Raw genomic sequence first — 19,096 nt, forward strand, 5'->3', positions numbered from 1 at the left:
TCCGGACCTTTGCTGCCCCCTACAGGCGAGGAAGGTGTTCAGCGCCGGGTTGTTTGAAAAGCTCCGGGAAAATAATCGTTTTTTTTTTATTATCTAAATACATGTAAAACATGTGAAAGATACACGCTGTAGCTCCGTTTCTGCGATTGTTTTGTGAATAAAACGCCCAAGAAAACACACTTCAGCCTCAAGATTTCACCGCTATTTCTCACTCACAAGCTGACTCAACGGTTTTTATTTGATGATGATTTCACGTTACTTTGGCATCCAAATGAAGTTTTAATGACTTGTTAAGTTGTGTTTTTTAATCTTCCGGTTACATTTGGATGCTGACAGTTGCCAGTAATCAATTATTTATTGTATTAACTGCACAGTTGTCATGAAAAGTGCTGGCCTTTATTGATGGTATATATATATATATATATATATATATATATATATGTGTCTGTGTGTGTGTGTGTGTGTGTGTGTGTGTGTGTGTGTGTGTGTGTGTGTGTGTGTGTGTGTCAAGTTCTGTATGGAAGCCCATTTCCACCAGGTACAAAAGACAAAACATTTTTTGCTTTTTTTTTTTTTTTTTTTTTTTTTTTGTCTTGGTGATTTTTTTTTGCTTGGTAATTTTTTTTTTCTTTGCTTGGTGATTTTTTTTTTTTCTTGCTTGGTGATTTTTTTTTTTTTTTTTATCATTGATACTCTTGTCACCAAGCAAAAAAATAATAATAAAAAAAATAATAATCACCTAGCAAAAAAAAATTGCCTGGTTTTCTCCCAGTGTTTTTTTTTTACCTGGCAGAAATGGGCTTCCATAGTTCTGCCATCTGCCTCAGGTTAAGTGCTGCCAGGTAGCTCCAGGCCTGTCAGTGTTTTCACTGGATCAATTTCCCCTGCAATTTTCCTGTATTAATGGCCATAAACTTTCTGTTGTAACTTCTCCATGATGGAAAATGCCATCATGATTTTCTCGCCAAGGTGAGAGTCTTAGAATCCGAGGTCCATCATGCAGCAATTCCAGGAATCGACTGGCTGTCAATAAACTGTCCTCTCATGGCAATAAAAGCCATTTAGCGCTGAGCTTCTGGCGGAGTGTTGTGGCTCCCACCACGGGACGGTGCTCTCCCAGGCAGACAGTGAGACGGGAGTGATGGCCTCAGGCGTAAATCTCATGACAACAGAGACGGGAACTGAAATCAATGACCGACTTTAGCAGGTATATTTCAGACCAGGGCAGAGCAGACGCTGCGGTTGTTCAAGCTCAGGTTTACTCATGAATATTTGAGTGTTTTTGTCTGGTTTTAATTTTTGGCTCATTAGTTTCTCTGCGCTCAACACGGTGTGTGTGAGGTTTGTTTGGGGACGTGTCGACTCGACCGAACAAGGGACTGACTCCCAGGATGACTGGATATTGATGGGACTAATGATGTGTGTCATGAAGTGAGTCACACTCTGTCCAGCCTGCCTGCACCTTTTCATTAAATTCTTAGAGATGCGAGGGCAGACGCTGAAGAGAAGTGTGTTCATTTATTGAAAAATAAGTAAATAAATCAATAATGTAAATGGCAAAAATGTAACAGGTTTCTAAGAATAATTTCATGGCTCACCTTTTTGTTTCAGATTTTGTGTTTTGTTATTTGTGTATTCAAGTTTTCCCATCAAGAGATCCGTCGCAATATGTACTGTGGCCCCAAAGGGAACCAAATTTCCGACGTCTGTCTTAAAGTGTCAAACTCAAGACCTGGGAGCCAAAAAGTTTACGAGGCTTGCGAGAACTTTGAAGATCAATATCCTTCACATATCAGTAATTTAAGGTTCACTAAGAACTAGATGACTTAAAGCAGGTTGAAGTTGTGACCTTTGAGTCCATGCTGTGTTAGAAGATTGTAAATACGAGTAAAAACAAAAGCTTCCTGAAAGCGACTAGATGTGGTCATGCCCACAGCTCCTCACCAGGCACATTTCCTGGCTGTTCTCGAGTGTCTGTGTGAAGAGGAACTACTTTGAGCTTCCCCTTTCTAAACTCAGAACTAGTTAGGGTTAGGGTTAGGGCTAGTTAGGGCTTTCTCAGATCCAGACCCTTTGCCTTCATTTTTCTCCAGAGAAACATGGTCTTTGACTTTAAAGAGAGAAGCATCATCCCTTCAGCCGTGGACTGAGTTTCTGATGTCCAAGTTCAAAATCTGTTCATAAGTTTGTGGGTCACAGAGTCATTCTCCTGTTTTGATTTCCAAAGTTTATCCAGAGGTTGCAGAAACAACAGCTATGTTTGGTGGGTAATTCAACACCAGCCTACATGACACTCGCCGTGTGTTTAGCCAAACAAATCCCTCTGACATCAGTGTCATCTCCGGGCTGTTATTGTTTCCTGGAAGCCTGCGTGTTTGTTGTTCCGCCTCGGCGGAGGAGGTGGGGTCGGTCCGACTCGTGATCCCAACATACCTGTCCGTTACACAACATCACAACACAGGCCCCGCAGCCCTCCACCTCAACGCGCGGAGCGGAAGGAATTTGCGGGTTGATTGTGCGCGGCGGCTGAGCGTGTCGCGGCAGGCGAGGGCAGGGGTTGTTGTTGGGGTGAATTAATTTGTAGCTGCTCACCGTGTGTGTCATGTGACAGGCTGGTGGTCGCTCAGAGGCAGATCACCCTCACATGAAAGTCAGAGCTCATACACCTCTGGTCCATTCCTCAAAAAACAGACAGCTTTGCCAGGGTGTAATTCACTGCTATTGTCGATCCCTAACTGCACGCCTCACCTTGTCATCACTGGAAATGTCATCTCCTTTTCACTAATTGTTTGGGAATGTCCTCTCTGATGGCTATCTTCATCTGGAGAGCGGGAACTCAGCAAGTACTGCAATCTTTCTCTGCTGACCCTTCAATTACAAGCACGCTGTGTACGTCATAGTTGGGGGCTGTAGTTGTTTGATACTGTTTAGTTTCTGACGGTTGCAGGTGTTGCATTAACTAGAGAGTGCTGACTAGCATGAAGTGCCAAAAAAGCATCACCTGCCTTTGAAGCGATGAAGTCATTTAAAACAAAGGTGACTCATCCAGCTGCAAACTATTTCGAGTTGAATTTTTATTTCTTCAGCAGCAGTTGTGATTGAGAGCATTTGGAAATACTCATGTTGGCCGCTAGATGTCCTTCTTTCTCTCACTGCAACAGCTCACAACCAATGAAATTGCAGTGCGCTTTCTTGGAGCAACTTTTGCTCTATATTGTACTGTGGCCCAAGACATATTCTTATTTTTGGAGTTACTGAAAATAATATTTTTTTCTCCATAAAGAGATGAGTCAATAGTTTGGGCAGTGTAGCAAATAAATATAAGTGAAAACATCAGAAGTTGCATGGTAAAACTGGAATAAATATAATTGTTTACATACGACTGTACGATGGTTACTTATTATTCGTAACTTTTTAAAGAAATAATGGCTTCATTTGCCTCGTGACCCACCGTTTGAAGTACAGTGGTACCTCAGTTCTCGACCACAATCCGTTCCAGAAGGCTGTTTGAGAAGCGATTTGTTCGAAATCTCAATCGATTTTTCTCATTACAATGAATGGAAAAAGAAATAATGTGTTCCAAGCCTTAAAATAGTCTTTTGTAGGAGTGAATGTAGAGTGTCTGCTGCAGGTGCGCTGTTCCTCTATGTGTGTGGCCGCTGCATGTGGGAGGGGTTGCCGAGTGAGTGACGTCTCTCCAGAAGTGAAGAGGTGCCCGGTGCGTGTCCAGCTCTGAATGTGCGCTTCTGTGCAGTTTGGCTGTGACAAAGTCATAAACCAAGTCACGCTCTGTCCCAGACTCGCCTCATCCCTGTCTGAGCTCCAGCCCACAACAGGACATCAAACTCCAGCCTCGGAGGTGTGGAGAGCGAGCACCTCCCCTGTGACACTCTACCACGGTCCAGTGTGGAGACAGGAAAGGTTTTACACCTCAATATGAAGGAAAAACAGTCAGTAAATGTAGCTAAAGGGACACGTCTGCATACAGAGGCTGCGTTATACACAATAACAAAGCGCGTCGTGGGTCAGCTGATCGGTCCGCCCATGTTATGTTTTTTCCGACTTTTTTCGGGGGCGGTCGAGTACTGGATTTTTGTTCGAAATCCGATTTGTTCGAAAAACAGAGGTACCACTGTAATTACTTACCATAAATGCATCATACTTTTTGCCTTGATAAAATAAATAATTGAAAAGAAAATTCTTGGATGATCCTTCTGATTCGATTTTTAAAAATTAGTTATGGATATTTTATGCTTTGTTTTCAGTGGTGTGTCAGAACCCATGTTCTTTTCCTCTCAGCAAATTCAAAACAGTGTGCAAATGTAATCTAACTTCCACTTCTTGAACCATGACATCATCCTGACAGTATCTCTTGGTTTGCCAGTTTGTGTGAAAGGTGTTCATTTCGGTGTCATTGCTCACGGATAGAAGCGCAAGCAAAGTGGTGGTTTATAAGTTGCGACTGAAATGTGACTGTTGCCGTTCAAATGTAATCTGACTACAGTAATGCCTTTCTGTGAAACGTTTTACACCCAACACTGGTTTCTAAACTCTATTTAAGAACTATTTTCAATCTGTTAAACCCGTCCTCTACTTCATATTTGTGCCGATAAGATACACATTGTAGCATTAGCAGTAGCATTCGCAATAGCATGTCATGTAAGGTCATGTATTATTATTTTTACCATTTTCTGGATTACATTAGTGAATTCTTTGACACGCAGCGTCATGTTTTTGGTCTGAAAAAGGGTTCAGACTGATCATATTTGTGTAATTCGAACATGCTTTTTAGAATGTTTATCTCATCTCTCCATCTCTCTCCCATTGCAGACAGTAATATAAAATAAGGACTTACAGGTCATTTCCTTTATACTGTGCTCACTGTTCTTGAGATTTAAAACATCATAAACATTTGGGCAAACGTGACCTGAATCAGAGGTGACTGATCAGTATTCCCGAGCACCGCTTCAGGCTTTATCAAGTTTGGAAGTCAGAAAAATAATATCCTGTGTTCCAGCTGTGTATTGAGCCCTTAAACGTATTCAAGAAGGTCTCCGTTATTACGACTGGTAATACACTCATGTGAACATGATAAATAGAAAACACACGCCTTAATCTCTGTCATTCAAGACAGACAGCCGTCTAACTCCTGACATCTGCCCAGATCTGTGGAACGTTGGGAATTTGCAGCGCAGTCAAGACAGAGCAGAGATATTGAGTCAGACGCGGGTATCGCTGGAATGTTTCCCAATCATTTCTGCATGTCCTGTTGTCCACATCTGGCCGTGGTTTTCCTTACGTAACTCTTGTCCTCCCAGCAGGAAGACCATCTCCCTTTGACGCGAAGGCTATGTTATTTTTAAGCGCTCTTCCCCACGGTGAAGTGACTGTTTGGCCCGTCTCATCGTATGGTGTTGCACTAACATGTTACATGTTGCAGCAACACAGCTGTGGTTTCTCATTCCTTCTTGAATGTACCTAGAACCGATCAAACTTAGCTCCAATTTTTTTCATCTGTCAAGCGCTTGGATTAGATTCAGCAAGTGAAAGTGAAAATTAAAAAAGAGATTTTAGTCCTCTCCGAATGTCAATAAGCTTCACCTCCCAACATCAGTATTTTAACCTTCAACAGGTGACAAACTAAACACACTAGACCTGTGTTGTTTTAAAGTTTTCGTCCGCTCCAAAGTTATGATCATTTACTGGGCAATTCGTGAGAGACTCTGTGGTTATTATCATGGAATTCAGCTGTATTTGAAGTAATACACCACATCATTACGCAAAACTAATTTTTTCCTAATTCAATTTGAAATATAATATTTTTTTATTCAATGAAATATAGACATTAGAAAGCAATTTGTCTTGCAGAGCAAAAGAGCAAAGGATACAACTGAGCATAAAAAGAAAATACTCCAGTTCAAGTCATAGTAACTTAAATAAATATGTTTATCTGTAGTTATGAATGAATGTTCAACCAATAGATAGATAAATAGTTCACATGGCACTTTTCTTTCCATCTAAAAGTTGAATAAGTGGTGCACAGATTCGATCCTCAGTCAGTTAAATCATCAAAGTTGAGGTCCAAAACAGGTTCTTCTTCTTGTAGGTCTGGATCCATTCTGGTTCTGGAATGCATTTCTTTGATATTTTTCTTAGATGAAAGGAAAACAAGGCTGTTGATGATGTGTGTTTAGCAGGGCCAGAAGCGAAGGGGTCCTCCAAGGTTAGCTGCTGAGAACGTCCAGCTGTGCTTGAGCCCAACTTTTCCCACTCCCACTGGCCTTGGACGGCTCACGTCCACAGCACAGACTGAGAAAAGCACCCGAGGCGCTGAAACAGCCAGCGCTGCACCCTACTGACTTGCTCGGAACATATCAAACTGCATCTCTTTCAAGTGACTTGGCAAAAATAGATACTTTTATTAGCTTATGTACAAATATAAAACATATAATAAAAAAAAGCCAAAGTGATAAATTAATTCATATTTTTAAATTTGCAAATATGCATGTTTTTTTTTCTTTAAAAATATTAAATAACTCAATCTCAATTTTTAATATGACAAAATGATTTGTCATTTCTTAAGGATGGATTAGGAGCAAAATCTAGCATGAAGAAACACCTTGAAAAGTCTTTAAAATGAAAAAGGGGAGGTGGACGTCTGGGTCTCTTCACTGGCTGCTGCCCCCGTGACCCTACTGTGCCTCAGCTAAGTGGCTCAAAATGGAGAAATAGAGTGACATCAAAGCGGATGGAATTAGCTTCAGAGCTGTATGCTGGCACAAGCCTTAACATTTGATATGGCAACATGTAAATTAAAAGGAATGTTCCAAAGATTTCTCAAGCTTTAATCCAAACTTAAGGTTCCAGTTCAACTGCAGCGTCTGTCAGTGAATCGCCTGCAGCTGAAACTATTCAGTGGACTGTGTGTCAACATCGATACCCGGCTAAAACTCCAGGAATGTTTCTGGCTCTCAATAAAAGATTGCAGGCGACCGAGGAGTTTGCATAAATGCATCTTATCTCTCAGGACAAACAGAATATTTCTGCACAGAACACAGTGTTTATCAATCAGATGGAATGAACCATGAGCCGCCTGTTTTATGAATGAGTGAAGCTCGTCCCTTTCTCGCTCCCGGCCAGAGGTCACGCCGAGTCCAAGCCTTGATTTGTGGCCCCAGCGGCCCTTTCCTGGGGAGGGGACTGAATGAAGGAGTCAATAATCAAGTGAATGAACCCCCACCTCTCTTGTTTCCCCCCCGTGGCATAAGTTGAGAACAATTTACAGAATGTGATGGCCGAGATTCTTTCAGTCAGGCTATCAAGACGCCTGCGAGCAGCGTAAACAAGGCGTCCACCAATAAGCAAGCGATCGCTCAGACATGCCTCTTCCATGTTTACACCTCGCTGTCTGACAGTTTCCCCTGCAGACCTGCCTGAAACTCCAACATGGGAAATCATTACGTTTGACTTCAGATCACGAGACCAGATCTCTAGGTGCTTCTTAAATCGCATTATTACGTTTCTTTTAATTTTGTTCCCTTTTTTCATCGTTTTCAGTATGTTTATCTGAAATTTTCACATTGTTGCTGCACAGATTGATTCCAAACAATGCTATTTTATTTTTATAAATAACTATTTAGATGGATTTACTCAATAGATTTTTGACTTATACATTTGATTGATTGATAAACTTAATTTCCCATTTTGGAAGCAGCAGAATAAATAACAACAATAAAAATAATAAATAGAAATTGAAATTTAAAAAATCCATACTAATATGATGCATTGGCGGAATTTTTATTTTCTTGGTTTTTTTCTTTTTTACTGAAGAATTTTCTGGATAATATCTGAGTATCTGAGATTGTTTTTAAGTGTGTCCGAAAACTTTATTTTTAACCGCTGTATGCTGCATTTCCGTTCTCGGTTTTTCCTCACAGGGTTATGAGTGTAGTATTATTATTATAGTATTTTTTTGTTTTGTTTTTGGTAGTTTGTCAGGTATTCTCTCCAAATTTTCATTTTCATCACTGGTTCATTATTTTTCATGTGTATCCTTGCATTTTGATGATGTCATGTACGTGGAGCTTGATATCTGACATACATGTTTCACTTCCAAATCCTCCCGCAACGATATCATCTCACGAGTGTAATATGCTCTAGTTAATCATTTGGCTTCTCTCCTGCGGACTTGAAAGCATTCCAGCCTCCGTTGTTTGGAAGTGTCGGGCCTGCGCTTCATCCCGCTCCTGCGACGACTCGGCCAGTGCAGTCAGCTATTCATCACACACTTGTTTGTGGAGGTTGGCAACTCATTCCACCTTGTTCTCGTACAGTGCCAACTCCACGTCCCCCCCACTCCCACACTCTCCTCCCCTTTCCATCTTCCAACAAGCACACATTCTCCCTGCTCTTACGCATATTCTGAATGGTTTAGTCTGCGCTCGTCCCAGCAGAACCCCAAGGGAAACACTCGAGCAGGAGGGGGGGGGGCTGATGATTGGGATGACAAGCTTGTCTTTTTGTAGAAGAGGCCTATGGGGACATAAGTGTGTCTCTGGAAGGGGGCCGTCCAACCGTCTGTCCTCACTCTTCCAGGAGCGAGCCACTGTTTTGCCATGATCTCAGTGTCACTGGCAACTCAGACACCACTTTCCACTCACCAGGTGAGACTTTGCTTGTTGTTTCCCACAGAAAGTCACGCTGTTTCTTAGAATGTAATCTAGATTTTTTTTATCCTCACATAACTTGCCTGCTGCGGTGTCTCTAATCTTCTGATCATATTTATCTGTGTGAAGAATGCTCGACTATAGATTGCGGTAGCGTGAAAAGACTTGTTTGAGACCGTCCCTCATGTTTGGATGCTTTCCACGCTCCTCTAAATAAGCTGCTCTCTTAAGTCTGATCACAAAATTCTTCTTAACCTCCAGGCTCAACATTTCAAATATGCTATGTAATATTGCTGACTTCCTTTATGTCCACCTCAATGGATCTATTTTGACCTTTTAGTCAAAGTTTCAGTGCGGAAAATCTGATTCTTTGCAAGGTGGAATTACACTGAACACCAACGATAGTAGGTTTAGGTTTTCAGTTGGGAAATATTTTTGAAGTTTGAAGCCAATAAACAGCAGATTGAGTGCAAGAACTTTGACACTGTTGTGACTGAAATTTGATCAGAGCTCTGCAATTCCTTTAATCCCTTGCCTCGACTATGAATGGTCACAGGTTGACTTCGACGGGTCTCTCTTACAGAGCAGTGTCGTCAGTCAAATACTCGGAGTGAAGCCACTGTGCACGAAGTCTCTTTGGTAGCTACAGTTTCAAGGCAGATCCCAGGATTCCTTGATAAGATTTGGCCGGGAAACCATGGGCAACAAAGGATGCGGATACAAACGGTTACAATGTGATGGCAGTTTATATATATATATATATATATATAGTTTTTGACCTGGTTTATGTGGTTTGGTCTTGTATTTTCAGTGACAGAACTCAACCTGTTTTGTTTATGGTCATGTTGTTTACGCTGGTGTGTGTGACTGGCTTGAATTGGACGCCCAAATCTGATGGTAAAATAACAAGCAAACAAACAACCACAAAACATCGATGATGCTTAGGTTTTTCACTGAACCTTTGTTCCTGCCTTGCATGCTAGCTCTTCTGAGTGGTGATAAATGTTTCCTTATACATGTGTGTGTCTGTGTGTGTTGCTGGTTGTCAGGAGGGGGAGTTGATAAGTGACTCAAGGCCATTGCAAAGGTCCAACAAACCAACTGCTCTCTTCCCACAGGACTCTGTGTTGTGGCCTGCGATTTAGAGATTTATTCTCCAGGCGGATTGAGTATTTAATAAGCCTAACCAAACCTTTACAATAACACAGATGCTATAAAAATAAATATATTCTTTACCAGTTTGGATCGTCTTATTAAATAAATCTACAATTCAGATGATGTCTGGAAACCAAATACATGTGTTTCAAACCGATATGTTTTTGCTTTGGTTTGAAAGAGTGAAAAAACAGAAATAAATCAAGTCAGTCTCATGTAGAAGTTTTGGATTGTCAGCTTCTATTGTCAACCAGTGTTTGAAGATATCCTGAAACAGGGTTTGTAGGAGTCCATTCATTTCTGTTTGATTCCAGCATTGGAAAAAAATGCCCCTTCAAAAACAAGAAAAATAATATTTCAAGGTACTTTTACCTTGAAATAAGTGGAAAAATCTGCCAATAGAACAAGACCTTTAAGATGCATTGTCTTAACTCCATCTTGCTGAAATATCACGTCAAGTGTATTTATCTTAAATAAAGTGAGATGACTGCAAATGAGAGAAATAAACCGCTGAGTTTTTGCAGTGCATGAGCTCAGTCCGATTGAGGTTTAAGTCAGCAGAGGTCGCATGCAGAGTGAGCTGTGGAGAGTTTGTTTTGGATGCTTCAGCTGTGCTCTTTTGTTGTTGAACAAGATGATCATCTGAAAGACAGAGTACAACGGTGGGATTGTTTTCCGGTGTCCGCCAGCACTTCAGATGTCTTCGCCTTGTTTAAGACGTGGCTTTAATGACGGGGTGACTGGGATGTTAACCACAGTCGGCCAGGTTCATCTCCCTCGCTGATGAGTGGTGTAGTTCTTAGAAAATCACCGAGTGGAGAAAAGCGGTCGGATTCCTCTGTGCAGTGATGTCACCATGGGGGCCGAAACAGATCCAGACTTGAACAGCTCAGCCTGAGCCAGATGTTCAACCTCACAGCAGGAAGAGTCAGGACGCACACAGACGTGGAGTTGGACGCTCCCCTGATCTCAAGGGATTCTTCTCTCAACACAGCGCTGTGCGGGACCTTTTCAATCGCCCTGCATTGTCCTGCATGATGTTCACACTCTGCTCTCTTCCAGGTCATGTGAGGCTCGAGCTGTTCTGGGGCGTCTTGGATGAAGCATGGCGACCCGATGCTTCAAGTACCTCTGGATATATGTTCTAAATGATGAGAAACTGCAGCTGTAGATGACCATGGAGACTCCACTTGCTATGGAATTGGACGGGCATCAGTCTGTTGCAAGTTTAGGAGCGCAAAAACCGAACTTCTCGCCGCTGGAGTTTGAAAACAGCTGCTCACAGTTGGATTTAAAAGAAGAAACAAACAATGGATTTGGTGGGAATCTGTGCCTGCAAGAGCCGGAGTTGGTGTCGGTGAGAGAAACAATGTTGGGCGCGAGTCTGCTGGCCACAGCTCACGACTGGAATTCAGCATCATGTGTACCAGACGTGGACAGGGGTGAGTCCAAGTCGCATTCCACCTCTCATCCAGAAGATCCCTCTGAGGAGGAAGACTGCGGATACAAGCAGCCAGATGTCAAAGAGAGAGGGCTACTTTTAAATGGTCACTGGCCTCAGACTGTGGCGAGGGACGCCGTGACGGTGCGTGAATCCAAATCCCCAAATTTGCTTCGCATTGTCAAGCACAAGCCCAGCTCCATCACCTTTAGAGACTACGCCGACATCCGTCCCTTCATCAACGAGAGCTCAGACGATGGAGAGTCCTCGCGGGAGGAAGAGGCCGAGGACCATGATGACGGTGACGGTGACGGTGACGATGATGACGACGACGACGTCTTTCATGAGTTGCCGATGAGTCGGGCGGTCACGGTCAATAACAGACACAGAAGCAACGGCAAAGAGAGGAGGAAGGGCCGACAGGAGGTCGCTCACTCGGACAGCAGCGGGGGATATGAAGCGGGAAGCAGAAGCACAGAGGTGTGTACCCACCATGTACCTTTATGGCTCAAAAAATACATATCGCAAGAGTGTAGTTTTTGCAGAGGATGTCATATGGAAGGCTGCGTACAATACAGTACGTTTATTTTCAAGAAAATATACACTTTGTTAGTACAGTTTTAAGGATATATAATTTGCCAAAAATATTCTGTGAATTCTTCCATGTAACTATCTGAAGAATCACTTGAGTTTACTCAAAATATTCTCTAGGACTCAATCAGACTTGTGTGAATCGTGTTCATTCAACTTCCTTTCCGACTCACTGTGTGTCCAACCTCTGAGCTCTAACTTGGTAACATGTCAACATAGAGTATGAGAAAAACTGAGAAAGATTTTTGATAGTGGTTTAAAATAAGACATGGAACAGTGGAATGTTCTTGTGGTTTGCATTCTTTGGTCAGCTGAAGGGAGGCTTGTTAAGTCTGTTTGCCAACATCCAGCCGCTGACGTAACTCCTCCACAAGACAATGCATAGTTGGTATGATTGTGTAGGAGGAGAGCGATTTCATATTTGTTCTGGTGAAACGTAGATCCAGAAGGAATGCAAACATTGTGTGCTTGCTCTCTCCTCCCACAACTTTGTTTTGACACAAGCTGTCACCGCTCACCTCCCATAGAGAGCTACCTCTTTATTAAATGACATTATTTACAAGCAACACAACCATGAATGCAAACTATATATTATATATAGATTTTGTTAAACAACATTTAACCGTGCCAAGATTACATCAAAAATGTTTTTACAGCATGTAAATTATAATATCATTACATTATAATAAGTATTTACATAAAGAATAATACTTTGGGTGAGAGTCCAAGTATATGAAGTACTTTAAAAAAAAAATATATATATATATATATATAGTAGAATACAACGAAGGATCTTGAATACATTTTTTGAAAGTATTTCAATACTAATCATAAAAAAAATACCACATTTAACATGATATTATAGAATATTTTTCTATTATCTGGCTAAAGAAAGGAGGAAAAGAAATGCAAATAAAGGATATAAGCTTTGAAGGAAGCACTATTTCAAGAAGTATTTCCAGGCTCATCAATGCGAGACAATAAATAAACATATATATAAAAAGTTTTAAAATAAAATCGGAAGTAAGAAAAAATGAGTTTCTATTTATGACTTTGATTTAGTACCTAAATCAACTCATTTTTTCTAAAATGAGTTGCTATTCATTATCACCATTATCACCTAAAATTTAAATTTTAGGTGATAATGATGAAATGGGAATTGATGTGATAAGAAATCTGAAATGAAATGTGACTAGTTTTTACATCTACATATACACATATAAGTTCAATATATGAAATACTGAAACGCTGCTTGTGTCCAGGCAACATTGGGAAGGAGACTTTCAGTGTTTCTGAGGCCTGTGAGCTTGGAGGATCCGATGGCGCATGACTGTCGTGCTTGACTTAAACCTTCCTCATAAACGCTGACATGTAGACCAGTGAGGCACATTAGTCTCTGGGTCTGCAGGTGTTATGAGCTAATGCCAGCTCTGTGTGGAGAACGACACTTTGCTCTGAATAGGTTGTTTTGGAGAACCTTGCAAGAATGCTGGGAATTCCGGGAGACGGTTGTAAATATTATCAAAGGACAGCGGGTCAGTGCTGCTCATGGCGTCACCTCCGCAGCTCTGCTGTCTCACAGGAACCAGCATCTTGAGCCAGTAACTCCCCCCTCGATGCAGCGCACCAAGCATTTTCCTTGTAAATTATTGGTGCTCTGAAAGTAGCCAGAGTCATTTGCACATTCGACTGTACCTGCAGCTGCTCGCTCCTCCTGGCACAGCTGTGATGAATGGCTCTTTCTCTATTTTAATAAAGCCAGCAACCCTTGTGAAAACTCCCACTGAATCATGAGAATTATTCTTCCAATCAACTCATTCCAAGCATCACATTAATCTTCTTTTATTCCACAGCTCAAAGAATTGTTCCATTTATAACTAATGGAATATTTTATTCAATAATTGTTACATAAAAATTGTTCAGTAATAAGTAGAATTTGACGTTTTTTTGCCACTTAAATGCCCATTTTATGATTCCCAGTATACTTAAATTACTAAAGTAATTTTTTTTCATTCAGCTATTAACTCCAGCTTTTGTTTGACTTTTCCACTGTGACTTTTTTTTTTTTTTACAAACAAACCATGCATTTCTACTCAATGTGCGTTATGTGATCATGTTCAAAGATTTAAAAAATATCTGTACAGAAGGTACTGTATTTACGAAGATATGTACATTAATCAATAGAACATACCTAACATATCATATGAAATGTAATTCATTTGTTTATTTAATTATTTTGTTTTTTTTATTTATTAATGTAACTTTGTAACTACAGCAAGTTTCTCAAAAGAAAAAAAAGTGCGAAAAATGATTAAAAAACGGTTTAGTTTATTATTATTATTATTGTTATTATTATTATTATTATTATTATTATTATTATTATTATTATTATTATTATTATTATTATTATTATATTGTATACATTTAAATTGTATTGACCTGTTTGTGAAAAACACTTTAAGTTAAAATGCAAAAATAAAGTTGAATGAAACGTTTAAATAATTGAAGAACAAATCAGACCCGATATCCACAGACCAATTTAAGTACCAAATAAAGACGCTTCGGTTGTGTTTAAAATAATGGCCCAGAAATTCAGTTCTGCTTCTTCAAGTGCACTTGTTAGCAATGGCCATACGGGGGCGCTGCATGCAAAGATTCCCACCTTGAAAGGTCCACGTTCTTTTCTTACGCCAAAGCTGGTGATGGTGATGATGATGATTGTGTTTGATATTTACTGTACCTCAGTGCTGTGCAGCGCTCCTTCTCACGTCACCCTGGTCAGGAGTTTAATGTATTCCTTCCAGCAGCCAGGTAGCCAATGACCTTTCGCGTGATTGGCTGCCACATTGCTTCACCTCCATGGTGATCTTTGGCACTTTCTCAGTGGGTGGGCACAGAGTCGGCAGCCTGCCCAGAGCTCACACACTTAACTCCTCATTTCCATGTCAAAGCCGCTGTGTTGCTCTCCACAATGTGGCCAATTTGCGCTGATAAAGTTATAGACAGCTCACATTCGGTTGTCTCCAGAAGATAACATTCACGCATTCATCGCTCCGATTGACTCATACCAGCTCAGTTGCCATGGTGGGAGGGGAGGGGGGGGGGGCTTCACACAATCGCTGGGGAGAAAGGCACAGGGAGATGAATCAAGGCTAGTGTCTCACTTGAGCGTCAAACCCTCTGTGGAATTTGTCTCGGCCTCAGTAGAAGTGCCCACATTCCTGAGCAGCACCTTGTGCGGATGTCACTGAAGAGAGACAGTGGGAATGTGTTCCAGAGGACTGAGGGCATCTGTTTCTAGCATTTGGGCTTGGCTGACTTCAGGGGTTAATTCGGTGTCTACTGGTTCCGCTATCTTCACTACGTACAACGAAATCCGACCAATTCACCTTCTCTTTCCGTCTGAACTGTTTAAATATGTCGCGTTGTTTCCTCCATCTGCTCTCAGGCTTCTCACTCCTCTGGCTTTAATGGCAGTGTTGGTTTGGGTCGAGCACTTTTTCTCAAGCTCTTTGTTTGAAGGCTGCAGCAAAACTTCCCCTCCAGTCTCAGCTCACTGCATCCACCAACCTCAGTGGTTGTTTTTCCCAGTTCTTCCCGCAACACCACTTTCATCGTTGACACTTCCTGGGCCTCCTCCCCCTAGTGTTGCACTCATCTCTACCAGGCCTGCACTCTCTTCTTCACCTCCCCTGATCACTGCGGATCAGACAAAAGACAAACGCATCACTGTAATTCACATACACAGAGAGGTTGAACCCTCATAGTGCTCTCTGCTTGTTTCATTTTGAATAAATACATCTAAAATTTGAGCTGAATTGGGTTGCTCACTAGGAGTAGAAACTTCCCTTTTAAAGTCAATATGTTTTAGTTGTTCGACGCAGAAGAGAGTGAAGAGGAGATGAGATAAAAAAGCAGGCGTCTAACACCATCCAGCGAATGTTTATTTACAGTCTATTTGTATTATCTCCTACAGTCCCTGATAGATAACAGAGGTCGGCAAAGATCGCGCTGCCACCTTTATTATCATCGACAGTTGTGTCGATCTCAGTGAATCTCCATGGACGGCAGCACAGGAGCGACAATAGTCACGATAAGAAAGTCATTTTCCAACCCTGCTCTCCCAACTTGATGATATCGCTGAGTCATTCTCCAGCTTTATATTGTCCTTAAGATACAGTATTAGATTAGATGGATTCAATTCTTCCTACAATTGGGACGTGTTTTAGATATTTATCGAGTGCGAGTTAAAATGTGAATTAGGAATTCTGGATTTTATCATCTGAACCATCAGAAGATCTGGCTGTTGCTAAAAAGCAAAAATATATTTGACATTTTAATATTCAATTATGCCTCTCAAAAACCCAAATGTCTGCGTTTGATGTAGCACTGAACGTCTCCTCTGAAATATGGGGCTTTGGAGGCGGACATTTATCAGATGCATCATGTGGGGATGAAATAATGCTTCCAGTTGGCTCAGATTCACCAGGACAGTCACGTCCCAAATCTGTGATGCTACATTGATGTAAACGTCTCCAGGGAATATTTGAGGAGGTTGGAAACGCAATCTGTCAATGTGTGTCGGTTGGATTCTCTCTGCCTTTCACTCTGCACTTTCCCAACAAGGTTGTTGACCACCAGCAAAGTGCTCCAGATTATCTTTCAGTTTTCAAGTGGGTATAATGTTTTAGTGGTCAGGGTCAGGTCAGGAAGCGAACAAAAAAATAGGTCACAACTTTTCAACGGCTTTGACAGACACAGAGGATTAGACTGTTGAAACACACTGATCCAGTGTCGAACCCTCAGCATTCCCCCGGTCAGCAGCACACTTGGAGAGCAGACGTCTCCCGGTGACCCCAGCTGACTCCTCGGGCCTCAGGGGTCAGCGGAGAATTGGCCAGATTTAGGCCATTCCTGGGGGATTGTGCGGATGCTGGGTCAGTCAGCTGACCCTGGGTGGTCAGGGAGAATGAGCTGTCTGGTGTCTGGTCCCTTAATTCCCTTAGGTTCAGGGGAAAGAATAGCTCCTTTATTGGCAGAGAAAGAGACCTAACCTTTCTGGTTTCAAGTCTCTTAAACTACCAGTAAATTTACTGTTGCTCTATTTTAAAATGTGCTTGTCAGATCAATTGTTAACCATACCTGACCTTTGACCCCTGGACAGTGTCCTGGTCCTCCTGCAACACCTCGTTTTTTTCGCTTTTTGGTCATAAAAACAGCTAAAACATCCTCAACATCCATCTTGAAACTGCCTTACTGTTTTGTCAATATTTATAAAGAGGGTTTTTGAGGTTCACCTTTGCTGACACCATGTTCTTCTCCAATTCTACAAGCACATCTCAAACCTTCATATTGGAAATTTTATTGCATCAGGGGGCAGTTTTCCATTGAACACAACTAGTAAAACACTGGACGATTCTGCAGATTTAAATCTTCACCGTACACTTCCCATGGTTCCCATGCTTCCCAGGTTTTTCCTGAATATCCGCAGCTGCGCTTCAAAAACGCCGGGGCATGATCGCCACTCTAAGGAAACACTTCACTCTGGCCATTTGATCTCACCTGAGTGCAGTTGGAAACCTTCCCATGATTCCAGCAAACACACACTCAGACACTCAGCCAGATCTGCTTTCCCCGTCAGCTCTTCTCAGGTTGCAAAACAGCGCCGATAATTTATGCTCTGGTGACTGAGGTGCATCCTGCTGATTTATGAGGCTGAACGTCCAGATCTTCAGAGCCGGCTCACGTCTGCGCGGAGATGGTCTATTTATACACGCGGACGTGTCTGGGGAGCACTGAAAGCCGGTGCAGGGAATTCCATCATTCTCCTAAGGCAGGCACACATGTCTGGAACACTCCCGTGCTGCACTCTCACCCTGAGAAGTGGTGGAACGGATCACATTTCCATGTGTGGCAGCACCAAAGTCCACTTATGTAGCGTCTGCGATTGACAAGACGGCTTTTTTTAAGGGATTTGCTTGTGATGTTTGTTGGAGTTTACGACTGCGTGGTGGATTGAGAGATGATCTGCTCCTTACCAGAAAGTTTTGTGTCAAATGAGGCGGGCGGCGTTGACAGGAAGTTTCCACACCAACTAATGAGGCTGGTTATTCCTCTGGTTTAAAGGTTATTTTGGTTTTTGTACAGCATGGTCTGTTTTTCTCCCACTTAGAATGATGGGTATTGTTAACAAACACTCCTGTATCGGGAAACGTGTCGTGTCGCAAGATACCTGCCAAGACACAGCCCTATTCCACTGCTGTATTTTGTGTCCTAAACACACTCAGCAAGGCCTCAATATTACAAACCCTGGACTGAAAATGTACGTTTTTCTGGAGTACATTTAGAGTAAGCTTGACACTTACACATGGTTGCATTTTAATGCACTGATTTCATACGTTTGTGGCTGGAAAAAATGGACATCATGGGACTGTACTCTCTGACTGCTTTCAAAGCTAAAAAAATATACTTTTATCTTTTGTCCAGGAGTCTCAGCAGGTCAAGTCACCCTGGTCGGATTCAATGAGCCAACTAATGAAGAAGCTGGACCAGCTTAATTTAGACATTGAAGAAGCTCTGAGTGCGAGCTCCTCCCCCTCAGACACGCCCTGTACTACCCGCAAGACACAGGTAGGTGGAGCCGACCCTTTATTTAATACAAACACTCCTTCTCTGCGTGATGAGGCAGCACCTGACTGGCAGCACTTAAACTTCCTGCATGTTACGCTTCGCGACCGGTCACAGTTGGTACTGTACACATTCCTGAGAAGCGTATGCTGCATTCTTGGTCATGCTTCAAGCTTTCCATGAAATCAATTTACTTTGCTGTGGTGAAAGAAAACCCCAGCGGGTTATCCGGCGACAGGTGTTGAGCAGAAAACCATACATTGAAGGACAGCGTTGCACAATGGACCCGGGATTCAAGATAATTTTGAACGCTTGAAATTGAAATCTTGTCAGCAGTTCTGTGGACTTAAACATGCCTTTCTGGGAATGTGGAAAAAACCTTATGATACACAAGGTTATTTGTGAGATGGGTGCGTTTTTTAAACTGGCAATAAACCTTGAATTTGATGCCTCACTGGGAGTTGATTCTGACATGAAGGTGGACTTGCAGCGGTGACCACAGAAGATATAGCATTTAAAACCATCAGCTCAAACATTAAACACTGAAATTACTCTCTCAAAAACCATATTTGTTATTTATCTTGTCAAAGATGCACAGAACCCAAGTGTGAGTGGT

The 19,096-nt window shown here is 41.9% G+C and overlaps 1 protein-coding gene across 4 annotated transcripts in view; it reads left to right on the plus strand.

Annotated features, from left to right (window-relative positions):
• Window positions 1-8,546: 8,546 nt before the first annotated feature.
• Window positions 8,547-19,096, plus strand: part of stard13b (StAR-related lipid transfer (START) domain containing 13b) — a 68,737-nt gene continuing 58,187 nt past the window's right edge. The window contains exons 1-3 of one of the 4 annotated variants that reach the window (XM_053872739.1): window positions 8,547-8,663; window positions 10,884-11,742; window positions 18,340-18,483. In XM_053872739.1, coding sequence (XP_053728714.1) covers window positions 10,993-11,742; window positions 18,340-18,483 — 894 coding nt within the window. In that variant the 5' untranslated portion in view covers window positions 8,547-8,663; window positions 10,884-10,992. Of the gene's footprint in view, window positions 8,664-10,723; window positions 10,820-10,862; window positions 11,743-18,339; window positions 18,484-19,096 lie in introns of those variants that run through there. The other 3 variants (XM_053872740.1, XM_053872742.1, XM_053872741.1) reach the window with 3 other exon arrangements.

This window comes from Synchiropus splendidus, chromosome 8 (genome assembly GCF_027744825.2).
Source record: "Synchiropus splendidus isolate RoL2022-P1 chromosome 8, RoL_Sspl_1.0, whole genome shotgun sequence".
Taxonomy (NCBI): domain Eukaryota; kingdom Metazoa; phylum Chordata; class Actinopteri; order Syngnathiformes; family Callionymidae; genus Synchiropus; species Synchiropus splendidus.